Raw genomic sequence first — 14,373 nt, forward strand, 5'->3', positions numbered from 1 at the left:
GTGTTAATTCCTGTTTTTTTGGTGCAAATTCCCTAATTTGTGTTGTTAACCGTACATCTAATGAAAGTAAACAAGTAGTGATAATATGAATCCATCAAAACAGTCTTCATTAACATCGTTTGTATGCACAACATTTTAGTCCGCATAAGTGTTCACAACAACAATTACAGTGCTTATCAGCAAAAACTACAAGGTAGGAATTTGATCAGTCATCGCTTTCTCTTGCGTTGTCTGTTAATGTGGTCAAGGTGTTTGGTAACAGCATCTGACTTGATGTTTCTTTGATGCGTCACGAGCCACCACAATAGCTCACACCGTATAGATGTGTATTGATCCTATGGGACAACAACAACTGTTCTCAGTAAGTTGACACAAATGCATGATGTCATTAATATATAATTCAACACCTACTGCTGTATAATAAGGCATGGTGAATAGAACTCCATCCTTCTCTTGTGGGTTGGGCCACTCTCTTAGATATGTGATGACATGAACCCCACAATCATCACTGAAAAAATGAACACATCACTATGCTGCCTTATGTATGTCGATTATAATTTATGACAAATAACTTTCAGTGAACAAAAGACTCACGTATTGTCTTGAACATGAACCGTGGGATACAAGATGTCATTGTTTGAATCTGGGTTGGCCAACCCCTCCAGCTCAGGCTTCACTCTCCTTAGTATTTCAATGAAGTGTGCCCTCTACACAATTACAGATGATTATCACACAGGGGATACTATGGTTGTCCAACACAAAAGTAGCAGAATAATTACACCACTTACAAAAGTTTGCGCCATCATTTGCTGCCCCTTTAATGCTGGATCAGACTTATTCTTCTTCTTTTGGTGCTTCATTGTATCCTCACCACCACGCAGAGAGTCCAGCACATAAAACTTTAGTGTGCTCGGTTCAAACACAAAGCAAAACCAATGCAGTGCAAACACAACAGGTGCAAATATGTATTCACATTCAGCCAAATTGTATCCCACGTGTTGGGGAAGTAGTTCTTTCAGGTGTTTGTCCACTTGCCATGCTGTGTGTTGCTGCACCATCCTTGCCTATCACAACAGCAAATTGCACAGCAATGCAAATTGTCAGTGAAGAAACTGTATCGATAACTTTATTGCACAATTTAAAGCATTGATCCATTAACAGGGGATAGCACTAACCGTGAAATCTGCATCAAATATGTGTCTTTTAACCGCAGAGGCACTCTCATGTTGGTCAGCGTTCAAGGTGTGGGCAATCAGAGTCATGATCTGTAGAATAAAGGAGCAGGAAAATTAAATTAAAATTGTGGCACATTCCATATATGGCCACTTTGATGTAACTTGAATAGGTGCACGTACCCTGTTGCTTATCCACCTTCTGGGACCCAGTGCTTGTAGGTCTGATCGTGTTGCCAAATGCCCAAACATATCTACCATGACCCTACAACAAATATGAAAGTGAAAATAAGTAGTCAGTGTTGCATAGTAGTATTATTCACAGGCTGTCTTTTCCATAATAACTGACTATACTTACTCTTGAGCCTCATCTGGTTGACACCACTCAGTACACACAGTATAAAATGCATCCCTCTCACTCATTTTCACCTTTCTGCCATAAGTAGACATGTAAGGAGATTTAACTGCTGGGACTTTACGTCTACTTGACCTCCTTGTGGGTAGCTGCACTGCTTTGCCCACCATTTTCCCTTCTTCCGTTTGAGCTGCCTGTTCATCTTCAGTATCCTTATCTGCAGCTTCATCTTCTCTCACATTGTCGTTCTCGTCTTCATCTTCCTCTTCTTCTTCTTCTTCTTCTTCTTGCTGTTCATCATCATGCAATTTGTCACCACTTTCATGTGTTTCTCCGCTCTCTACAGTCATAACTTCATCATGTTGTGGCCGCTCATTTTCATCCTCCTCAGTGTGGTGTTCTTTTCCTTCTTCTTCATTGCCTCCCCGGTTAAGAAGTTTATTTTCCAGCTTAACTAATTCATCACAAACTAAGTTTTGAATCTTGGTCATCTCATTGTTCAATGTGGTGTTGAAATTGAGCCAAAACTCCTTAATGTCCTGCACATTGTAAATGTATGTCATCAAACAGATATTAAGTCTCACCAACAGACATTATCACATTGGTATTACTCACCGGATGATGGAAACTTGTACTGCTCCCCGGTTGTGTTGACTCATTCACTTCAGCAGCGGGTGGACTGTAGAAAATGCCATGTCGACTCTCCTTTTCCGCATCAATTCTCCTCTTCACAGCCTTATCATCCCAATGTGTGACGGCGTCTTTGTCTTTTGGTTCACCTCCCTGTAGAGGGAACCTTTGCAGGAAGTGCAACTGCAGAGAAAGAAAAAATATGACTCAAAACTCAAATTACATAATACATCAACAGTTTAATGTTCAAAGCATATCCAACAGGCCATATTTTGTAAGGAAATATGCAAGTACCAATAAAAAGTAGATGCACCCTCCGACGACTCTGGCACTCTCGGTCTGTCCTTCCTTACTGCTCCTATTGTACCGTTTAATTTCCTCACTGAGCTCGTCAAGCACAAAGGAAGCCCAGTCAAATTTTTTCCAGTTATTTTCTGTGCAGGCCATTACTTTTAGCACCTTGTCACTCACACTTGCACTTCCCGTGGGACAAAGAAGAGTGCCCACTGTGAAAAGAACAAAATAGAATTCAAAGTTTCCATCTTCTTCATCACTCTTTATCTTCTCCGCAATTTGAGAATATGTCAGTGGAGTATAGTCCTTCTTCAGCTCATTTACTTCATCCTTGAAGCCATCCAACTTCACTTTGGAGCCCTTATCTGGTAACCCAAGAACCCTCCTAACATCTGTACACGTGACCTTCTTTGTCTTCCCCCTTATGGTAATTTGTTTACTTGGGGGGTCATATGCATGAATCAACTCCAGACATAAATCTCTGGGCAACTTATTCAAAGTAATACCAAGAAGATGACCAAACCCCATTTCTTCTACCTTGCGCTTTAAATTTTCTTTGCCATTTATAAACTTTGCCACTTCCTTGAATTTTGTGGGGGAGCACCGAGTAGAAAATGGGGACACATATTTCTCCTTCTTCTTCTTCTCCTCTATCAGCTGTTCCTCCTTCTTCCTGTACGGCTCCCTGTTAGCATCACTCATCTCCCTCCAAATTGCTGAAGCCGCATCTATGATTGCTCCCATATTTCCATGCATCTCCTGCTTCTTTTGCTCCCAATATTCTCCCTTGAATACTTTCCAGCCGGTAACTTGTGCGTCCTTTTTTCCCATCTTCTTCCTGTATCCAATAATCACAAAGTCATTAGTTAGTACATTAAACAGCAACATTCATACCATCCAAACATTTCTTGTAACATAAACCCGGAAATTATATACACACTAATTATTATTGTTAAATCCTTAACTTGTCATACGACAGGACATCAAATTGTTACATGCAGGTTAACTGGATAATGACACCATTCTTCGTGTAAATTAGCTAACATTCATTGTCAGGCCACAAAATATCAGATTCCAACTAACATTAAATTATGCAACAGAGGTGGTTAATTAACTACTTTTTCATGTCAATTCCCTAACTTTCACACTCCAACACAGATCAAACAATTACACCGGCGAACAGTCAAAATTCTGCCAATTGCTCATGTCAATTGCCTAATTTTCCCTGTGAGGCCGCTGCAAACCACATTCCCACAAACATGCAATTATGCAGCAGAGGTGGTTAATTAACTAATTTTCGAGGTAAATTTCCTAACTTTCTCAGTCCACCACGCATCAAACAGTTACACATAAGCTAAGTGGAAATCCAGCTCACTCATGGTGTCTATTGCCTAATTTTCCCTGTCAGTCAACTGCACACCAATTTCCCACAAACTTTGTGGGTAATTTACTGATTCTCCATGTAAATTTCCTAACTTGACAGATTCAACAAAAATATGAAACCGTCAGACAGGAGCTGCGCGGATAATCCCCTAAATCCTCTTGTCAATTGACTAATTCCTCCTGTGAGGCCCGCTACGGATCACATGCCAACAAACATGAAATTTTGAATTGAGTTTTTGTTACTTTACTGATTTTTCATGTAAATTCCCTAACTTCCAGAGTCCACCACACATCAACCACTTAAACAGAAGCTAAGTGCAAATTCACCTAATTGCTCGTCTCAATCACCTAATTTTCCCTGTGAGGCCTCTGCAAACCACATTCCCACAAACATGCAATTATGCAGCAGAGGTGGTTAATTAACTAATTTTCGAGGTAAATTTCCTAACTTTCTCAGTCCACCACGCATCAAACAGTTACACATAAGCTAAGTGGAAATCCAGCTCACTCGTGGTGTCAATTGCCTAATTTTCCCTGTCAGTCAACTGCACACCAATTTCCCACAAACTTTGTGGGTAATTTACTGATTCTCCATGTAAATTTCCTAACTTGACAGATTCAACAAAAATATGAAACCGTCAGACAGGAGCTGCGCGGATAATCCCCTAAATCCTCGTGTCAATTGACTAATTCCTCCTGTGAGGCCCGCTACGGATCACATGCCAACAAACATGAAATTTTGAATTGCCAGTTGTTACTTTACTGATTTTTCATGTAAATTCCCTAACTTCCAGAGTCCACCACACATCAACCACTTAAACAGAAGCTAAGTGCAAATTCACCTAATTGCTCGTCTCAATCACCTAATTTTCCCTGTGAGGCCGCTGCAAACCACATTCCCACAAACATGCAATTATGCAGCAGAGGTGGTTAATTAACTAATTTTCGAGGTAAATTTCCTAACTTTCTCAGTCCACCACGCATCAAACAGTTACACATAAGCTAAGTGGAAATCCAGCTCACTCGTGGTGTCAATTGCCTAATTTTCCCTGTCAGGCAACTGCACACCAATTTCCCACAAACTTTCTGGGTAATTTACTGATTCTCCATGTAAATTTCCTAACTTGACAGATTCCCGGAAACATGAAAACTGTTTGACATAAGCTAACTGGATAAACCCCTAATTCCTCGTGTCAATTTCCTAATTTTCCTTGCGAGGCCACTACAAATCAGATTCCAACAAACATAGCTGGTAATTTACTGATTCTTCGTGTAAATTGCCTAAGTTGACAGATATATGCACACATGAGGTTGTCACATGCAACTGGTTAGTCAACTAATTCTTCACGTCAATTGACTAACTCCCATTGTTAGCCCACAAAATCTCACATTCCAACGATCAACGGGATAAACCAAACAAAACAAACTCATTTGCCTAATCCATACGACAACATTTGCCCCTCCCAATTCTTTTCCTTATTCCTGCAAAATGCCTACAAACACTATAGCAATGCAGTTAACTACCAACACTAATTTTTCCCTAAATAATTAATAACTTTCTTATTTAGCCCCCACACAAACTCTTCATGCTACACTCACAAGCGTTCGCTCACTAAATCAGGAGCATTTGCTAAAGGGCAGTCAGGGAAATGGCCGAACACTATGTGACACATTGGTAATCATTCCTGGGTTAGAACCTAAATGTCATTACCAAACACACCCACCTTTCAGTGGGTCATTCCTCCTTAACCTACCATGAAAACAAAATGCAAGAAATCTACTGCATTTAACGGGGACCGCGAAGCTTACCAAATGGAAATCAGTGACTTCTTCTCGCCCTGCTTCTTCCTTCTTTGTCGATAGCCTTGCAAGTTTCCTCCTTTGTCGGCCTCTTCTTATTCTCCTTCCGCTTCTAGTGATTACCACGAACCCGCAGATTGAAGCTGATAGAATTTTTGGGGGCCACGTCGAACACTTTTCGCAGATTGCGAGAGGCAGGAATCTTCCCACAGAGGTAGCACGTTCGCAGTCGGGAGAGGGCAGATTTTTCGTAGAGTGGTAGCACGTTCGCAGACCGAGAGACGCAGCAGTTTTCCCAGAGTGGTTGCACGTTCGCAGAGCGGGAGAGGGAACACTTTTCGCACACGGGTTACGTTCGCATATAGAGAGAGAGCGGGAGGACTTTTGACCGTCGCTTTTTCGCCTTATTTTCAAATTTCAGCGGAAGTAAAATGAGGGGCAGTGGCGTCATTTCACTTGTGGAATTAATATCAGATTGGCCCCTTGGTCCTGCAGTGAGATTTCAGAATGTTTTGGGGGCTCTTTGAAATTTTTTGTCTTCTGCGGTCCTACAGTGAAATTTTCCCTTAAATATATTTGGTACTTGGTAGTAGGGTTTTGTCGCCTCTGTGGTTTTGTGCGGCTGATAGGATAGTAGGATAAAGCTCTCTGTCCTTTTAATAGAATTCTCTTTCTGTTTTAAAAAGTTAATATTAATTTTAAATATAAAATCTATTTATATAATTATTAACTTTTTCTTAAGTTAAATGTTTTATTAATAATAATTAAATAAGAGAAGAGGATAAAAAATTAAAAAGATGTTTAGGATATTTTAGAAAAATATATATTATATTAACTAATTTAATTAATATTTTTAATATATTTAAATTAATTAATTAGATCTTACATTAAAAATTGGAGGAGTATATCATAATACATAATTCAGAATTATGTATTTAAAAATATGCTTCTAGAAATAATCTTATTGAATGAATTTCCCTAACTTCTAATAAACAATTTTTTTGCAAAATATCTTTATTTATCAGGTACTACTTATATCAAGTTTCTTATATTCATTATGTCAAGTTTTTCACATATGTTTTATTTTTAAAATACTATTACCTCTGATCTTTAATATAAGAACTCATTTGATTTTTATTTTGGTCCTAAATATAACACCTTAATCCACTTTGTTTCTCATATTTATCTTTTTTTTAAGGTAGTCTTTGTAATAATTATAGTTGTAGCCATTACATTTGATTAGTAAGAATATTTTACAAAAAATAATACTTATTTATTATAAATAACTAACTTAATTATTTTTTTAATATATTCAAATTAGTCCACTGATTGTTATATTAAAAATAATAATATTTAATTATAAATTCGTGTGAAATAAAAAAGAATATCATCATGGCAACTTAACTTTTTCCTTTTATCAGGATTATATCTAAAAGGAATTAAAAAAATTTTCAGACACATAAATTCACAGCTTACGTAGTAAAAAAAAAAAAAGAAGACTAATTCTTTCATGTAACGTCACAAAAATAAAATGCGGTATTAAAAAATTTAAATAAATACTGTGCATCGAAACCGGCAGATAAGTTTTTAAAAAATCCTCAAAAACGAGTGATGGCGCCACCGAGGCGCAACGTGCCCGCGACGTGGAAGCGATGTAATCCGGAACCCAGAAACCGCATTCACAGCGTTTGTCAGCATTTAGAATCCCACGTGGTTTCGTTTTGGTTATCGGTTCAGTGTTTGAATCAAACTGCGCCAGAACAATGTCGGAGAACGGCGGCGAGACGGGGATAATTTATCTTCACGGCGACCTGGACTTGACCATCTTTGAGGCTCGAAACTTGCCCAACATGGATGTTTTCTCTCAGCATTTCCGCCGTTGTGTCACCGCCTGTGACACTGTCAAGTTCCATTCCGTTGACGACGTGAAGACCCGCCGTCGCCGGAGGATTATCACTAGCGACTCATACGTCACCGTCTCGGTGCCGCAGTCTACTGTTGCTCGCACGCGTGTGATAAAGAATATGCCGAACCCTCAGTGGAACGAGCGGTTCAGTATCCCCTTGGCGCACCCCGTGGAGCATTTGGAATTTCGAGTCAAAGACGACGACGTATTTGGTGCTCAGGTTGTGGGAACTGTGAATATTCCTGCACATAGAATTGCCTCCGGTGAGTTTATCGCCGGATGGTTCCCCATTCTTGGTTCTTCCGGTAAGCCTACCAAGCCAGACACTGCTCTTCGTATAGAAATGAAGTTCGTAGCCGTGGAAGAGAACTTGTTGTACCGACGAGGCATTGCGGCTGATCCAGAACACAAGGGCGTGATGCAAACGTATTTTCCTCTGCGGAAGGGAAGCTCGGTGAGGTTGTACCAAGATGCCCATGTTCCTAATGGCATCCTACCTGAGATAAAGCTAGAGGGGGGAGAGGTTTACAAGCATGGAACATGTTGGGAGGATATTTGTTATGCTATATCTGAGGCTCATCATATGGTTTATCTCGTGGGTTGGTCAATCTACCACAAAGTAAGGATTGTGAGGGAACCTAGCAGGCCTTTGCCACGAGGTGGGGATTTAACTCTCGGAGAACTGCTCAAATACAAATCTGAAGAAGGGGTGCGAGTTCTCTTGCTGATTTGGGATGATAAGACTTCCCATGACAAGTTGTTCTTCAAGTCGGTGAGACTCTGACCCGCAAATTCAATTTTGATAAGACGTTATACCATTTTAAAGTGCATTTTTTGTGTTTCTTTTATTTGCTAGTTCATATTTGAGCGAGTGTACTGAAGTACTTTTGAATTGAGTCCTAAGTTAATCGAGCTTTCAGTGCAGGCTGGAGTAATGCAGACACATGATGAAGAAACCAGGAAATTTTTTAAACATTCTTCTATTATGTGTGTTCTGGCACCTCGGTATGCTAGCAGCAAATTGAGTTACATGAAGCAACAAGTAATGGTTTCGACGTTCAGTAATTTGATTTACCTTTTATTTTTGGTTTACTTTGTACGATATTAATTCCTTAGTTGCTTAAACTTAATATCTCCTGCATATGGTGTGAAAGTAAGATTTATGAGCTAATTTTTTCAGGTGTCAATTTTCCATTTCTTTGTGGTTTTTAAATTCCCTGTATTTGTAAATGTAAACTGGTTTATGGAGAATGTATCTCAAATTTTCCTTCTACTCACTCGTTCTCTGTTTTGACAAAAATATGTTCTTTTACTCTGACATTCCTATTCACTTCTCTACTTGCTAATATCTTTAATTCATTAGCGATCTTTGTTAAATCGTCTTTAGAGACACTTTGTATAATTGCTTGTGTGAATTCATACAGGTTGTTGGAACTATTTTCACACATCACCAAAAATGCGTCCTCGTGGACACACAGGCTTTTGGTAATAACCGTAAGATAACTGCTTTTCTAGGAGGGCTTGATCTATGTGATGGTCGCTATGACACACCTGAGCATCGACTATTTCGTGATCTTGATACTATATTTTCGGGTGATTTTCACAATCCTACATTTTCAGTAAGTTGTCAGCCCAGTTGGACATATTTATACATTGAGCATTACATATATTTCTTCTACGACCTCCAGTCTTTAATACAAGAGTTAGTTGACTAATTTGAGTAGATTAAGAAAGTTTGTTTAGTTAGTTATTTATAATAAATAGGTGTTATCTTTCTTAGAATACCTTGTTAATCATGTGTATTAGTTAGAACTATCATTTGATGGAATCTTTAATATATGAAACTACTACAAAGACTATTTTGGAAAAAATGAACAAATATGAGAGACAAAGTGAATTGGGATCTTGTATTTAGGACTAAATTGAATGTTAAATTAGTTTTTATATTAAGGACCGGAGGTAGCATTTAGAAAGTAAGAAAGGTGTAGTCCAAACTCTCCATTATCTATGTTTTGGTGAATAAGTATATAGACTTCTCAATAGAATTTGTGTTACGGCTATCCACAGCGTAGCAGCAAACCCCTAGTTACTAGCTGGACTGCCTACACTGATTATATTGCACAAAAATTGTTTTTACACTCCATTATTCATATTTTGACCACCGCTGGAACGTGGAAGTTGTGAATTATATCCTATTTCTCAAATGCAAATCTAAATTGAAATTCGTAACTTAACCTTCTTCTTCTTCTAGTTTTTTTCTCTCTAAATAAATGAAGCAATAGAACAGTTTGAGATGTCAGCTGTGTAGGTCTTGATCAGAGGAGAGAGTGGGAAGGAATGAGTTGTGCACTTTTCATAAATGTTATCTCCAATTATGCAGTACTGTTTGATATTACCTTATAGCCTAATACTTTCTATTGCCTAGACATTATCATACTCTGCAAAAAGTTTTATTCTATTTTACAGTCATTTTTTGTAATTAGCATGCATTGGCCATAGTGTTTTATATGATCCTAATAAACTGAATTTTTAATTTTTCTCTCAAAAAATTTTTTTTTATATCATTCAATTTATGGTGGCGGCTTATATATATTATGTTTTTGATAGGCTGGAACAAGGGCTCCTAGGCAACCATGGCATGATTTGCATTGCAGGATCGATGGGCCTGCCGCATATGATGTTCTTCTTAATTTTGAGCAGCGTTGGAGAAAAGCAACAAAGTGGAAAGAGTTTGGAATACTTTTCAAAAAGGCTTCCCATTGGCATGATGATGCTTTGCTGAAAATAGAACGCATCTCATGGATATTAAGTCCTTCCTTGCCTCGATCAAAGGATGGTAGCACAACTGTTCCAGGAGATAATCCTCTACTATGGGTCAACAGCGAAGATGATACTGATAACTGGCACGTTCAGGTTAGAAAACACTAGTTTGGCTGATTTATGTTACAGTAAGTTAATCAGTTTTTGTTTTGGGGGATCTTTCGTTTTTAACACACTTCCCAATTCTTATTCAGTTATATGATTTTACAGATATTCCGCTCCATCGACTCAGGATCTCTGAAAGGGTTTCCCAAAAGGGTCGATATTGCTCAGTCCCAGGTTTACGTATTACTGCCATTTCTTTCCTTTCAAACTCATCCTATTGTACAGATAACTGAAAATATTCTTACTCAAGTACTCTCTATCACTTGCTTGTGATAAAGACCTGTATATCCAGTTTAGGGACCTATATATGAAGTTTAATATATTAGGTACTAGAGTGATATGAATCATGTACCACAGCTTCTAACGAGTTTATTTTGATGCAGAATCTTACCTGCGCTAAAAATTTAATAATAGATAAAAGCATTCAAACAGGATATATTCAAGCGATCAGATCTGCTCAACACTTTATCTATATTGAAAACCAATATTTTCTTGGATCATCTTATGCTTGGCCATCTTATAAGGATGCAGGTAGTCTTAAAATGTACAATGGTTGTCTATGGTGCTTCTTTCTTTTAAAACACAGCTTAGCCATTTCTAGCAGTTTAAATTTTTTGTCTGTATTACTTGATTTTAATTGTTGCCTAGTCATATGTTGTCATATTTGCAGGAGCTGATAATCTCATCCCAATGGAACTGGCACTCAAAATTGCTAGTAAAATCAGAGCCAAGGAGAGATTTGCAGTGTATATTGTTTTACCAATGTGGCCAGAGGGTGACCCTAATTCAGCAGCAATGCAAGAAATCCTCTTTTGGCAGGTATTACGACTACATGAGGTGTAAAGTTTAGAAACTTGTCCAAAGATGGAATTCTATGGTGTATACAAGCATGAAGTGTATAATGCTTTAAAGATCTTAAAATTAACAGCGATAGGCAATGGCAATTATGTATTCTCAGCTCTACCTTTGCTGTATTCAGAGCCAGACAATGAAAATGATGTATGATGTTGTTGCAAGAGAATTGAAATCAATGCAACTTGTTGATTTGCATCCACAAGATTACCTCAACTTCTATTGCCTTGGAAACCGGGAAGAATTCCATGAAGAGAACTCCAGTTCAAACGGTGCTTTGGTAATTATTTCAAACACAATGTTCATCTAGTCAATGCACTAAGCACATGATGACTTTTTCTTTCTTCTCCTGAAGATGAAGTTCTTAGATATGTTAACCATATGTCATTGGTTTTCACGATATGAAAAAAGGACAAATGCATTTACTTCTTTTGATTTCACCCAGCATGCATCTTTTCCCAAATTTGGCTGTAAAGGGTGCTAGATTTTGTTTTCACTGTGGTTATGCTTTTACGAAGAAGGAGCTCTGGCATAAATATGCTAGTTTTCAATGGGCTTGGTTACTGCATTCAGCAGCTATGTCCTTGGCATGCTTGTCAAATAATTTTTACTTGGTTATATGAAGGTGCATGACATGGTGAAATCCTTGTTTAGTTAACAAACTTAAATTTTGTTGCAGTTCAAGAACTAACTGTAATCAAATTTTTATTATCAGGTCTCCGATTCACATAAGTATCACCGATTTATGATTTATGTGCATGCTAAGGGGATGATTGTTGATGATGAGTATGTTATGGTGGGATCTGCTAATATAAATCAAAGGTCTATGGCTGGCACAAAAGATACTGAGATAGTTATGGGTGCATATCAACCTCATCACACGTGGTTTGCTAGGAAAAGACATCCACGTGGTCAGGTTTGTGTTTGGCAAAGATATTTTTTCTGACCCCTTCTTTTACTAGTTACAAATTGCACGCCTCATCAATGACCTAAAAATCACATAACTCATACCAAATAACCACGTTTCCTCAATTTATGAAAATCATAGTACATACATATTATGTTATACACAAGCAAAGCTGGGATCCACCTTTATCTTGTACTGAATGATTACTTTCTCTGATTTACTAAATTACTGGATGACGTTATAGATGAGCAAAAATAAGATCTTGGCTGGGTGGACTTTTCATTGTTATAACCCTGGATTTCTCTCATTTTTCATGATATTGGTATATCTGGAACATGTCCTTCCTTCATCCATGAGTGGAGAATAGGTGATTATTTGATGCCTCAAAGGTCAACCTGGAATCTCCAACACCTTACCATATGATGTTCCTTTTCATGAGATCGACGAAGTACTGATTTTTTTAAGAATGAATACTTATTGTATTTGACATGACTTTTCTAAATTCATGTATCAATATCATTAATCTCAAAAATAAAATAAAAAATCTGGAACAAACTTTACTGTTCACAAGTTTTGAAGAGTGTGCCTCGTTCCTTACATCTACAATACATGGGGCCTCACCTTGTAGTAGTTAAAACCTTGTGTCCACACCATATCGTGCCTTCAGTTCTGTGTTGCATAGTATGAGATGGATGAATTCATGTTTTTGGTGGCTGCAGATTTATGGTTACAGAATGTCACTGTGGGCGGAGCATCTTGGGTTGTTAGACTCAGATTTTGAAGAACCAGAGAGTTTGGAATGTGTGCGTAAGGTGAACTCCACTGCGGAAGAGAATTGGAGAAGATACGCGTCAGAAAACTTCTCATTATTGCAGGGACATATTTTGAAGTATCCTGTACAAGTAGATGCTGATGGGAAGGTCAGCCCTTTGCCGGAATATGAGGCTTTTGTGGACGTTGGCGGGAAAGTTATGGGATCTCATTTCCCTAGAATTCCTGATATTCTAACAACATAGTTTTCTAGAGTTCTTGTTCATAAATGATTGCTTCAGATTGGTAAATGGCAAAGAGGAATGAGGGAGAAAGGGGGTGAATAAGTTCTTATTTTTCAACGTGAATCTCTAACCTGGTAGTCATTCATAGACAGAGATGACACTGGCATGATATAATGTGTAGAGTTTTTCATTGGCCGTATCTTCCCCTCCCCCCCCCCCCAAAAAAATACTGTCAATTATTTTTCCATAATTTTATAGTAGTAATATATTCTTTTCTTTTATTGTCTGATTGGAGTACGTGGGTATCTAACCAGTCCATGGCTGTTTTACTCTCTCTTAAAGCACCCTGAACCCCGGGGGGGGGGGTGGTGAGTAGTTGTCTATGTTATGAATATTGAGCTGAGAACATTGAAGTATATCTTAACAGTTTAGTTTGAAACAAATGTCTTTAATTATAGATTATAGATCAAAATTTCATCATTTATAATTTCCTAAACCATAGGCATATGGGGCGAAGACTGGATTCATCTTGTATTGACTTTGTTTAAAATACAAGTTATGTATGAAGATTGGGATTTTTTTTTTTGAAAAAAAAAATTGTCCTGAATTTCAGTCGAATATTGCATTAGGTGGTCCCGGCAAGACCAGACAGGGTGAGCATTGATGGATGGGATTTTAATTGTTAATTCATCTCGATTCATCCGTGATACTGGTAAACTTTTTGGTTCACAGAAAAATATTGGTTGGAAGATCTTTCGATTTAATGCCGATAAAATTATTGTTTTTTGTTTTAACATTTAAAAGTTTGTTGTTTTATTCTTTTAGCTTTACATAAAATTTCAATTTTGATAATTTAATTTTTAAAAAAATATTTTTAGTCATTTAATCTTAATATTGTTTGTTTTAAATGGTGTTTTTTAAACAATTATGGTTGTTTTAAAAAATAAATTTAAAATGTTAATATTTAAGAATGATTTATCCACATTCAAGATTTATTAAGATCATTTTTTGTTAATGATTCTCAGATTGAAAGGATGAAACTAACTAAATTAAAACATTATTTAGGGTTAAAAAAAACTAAAAATATACTTTAATTTATTGCTAATGATTTGTGTTTTCAATGATAATTAGAGGATTATAGATTTTTTTAAAAA

General features: G+C 37.4%; 1 protein-coding gene across 1 annotated transcript; it reads left to right on the plus strand.

The window, feature by feature from the left end:
* The first annotated feature begins 7,240 nt into the window (after window positions 1-7,240).
* LOC114733322 (phospholipase D delta) lies at window positions 7,241-13,409 on the plus strand. The gene is made up of 10 exons (XM_028920767.1): window positions 7,241-8,312; window positions 8,466-8,582; window positions 8,965-9,159; window positions 10,148-10,453; window positions 10,571-10,639; window positions 10,849-10,996; window positions 11,136-11,284; window positions 11,445-11,597; window positions 12,033-12,233; window positions 12,944-13,409. Exons 1-10 carry the CDS (start codon window positions 7,398-7,400, stop codon window positions 13,238-13,240), a joined length of 2,550 nt encoding a protein of 849 aa, XP_028776600.1. The 5' UTR covers window positions 7,241-7,397; the 3' UTR covers window positions 13,241-13,409.
* The last annotated feature ends 964 nt before the right edge of the window (window positions 13,410-14,373 follow it).

This window comes from Neltuma alba, unplaced genomic scaffold (genome assembly GCF_004799145.2).
Source record: "Neltuma alba isolate B1F8T4 unplaced genomic scaffold, ASM479914v2 tig00012994_pilon, whole genome shotgun sequence".
NCBI classification, from domain to species: domain Eukaryota; kingdom Viridiplantae; phylum Streptophyta; class Magnoliopsida; order Fabales; family Fabaceae; genus Neltuma; species Neltuma alba.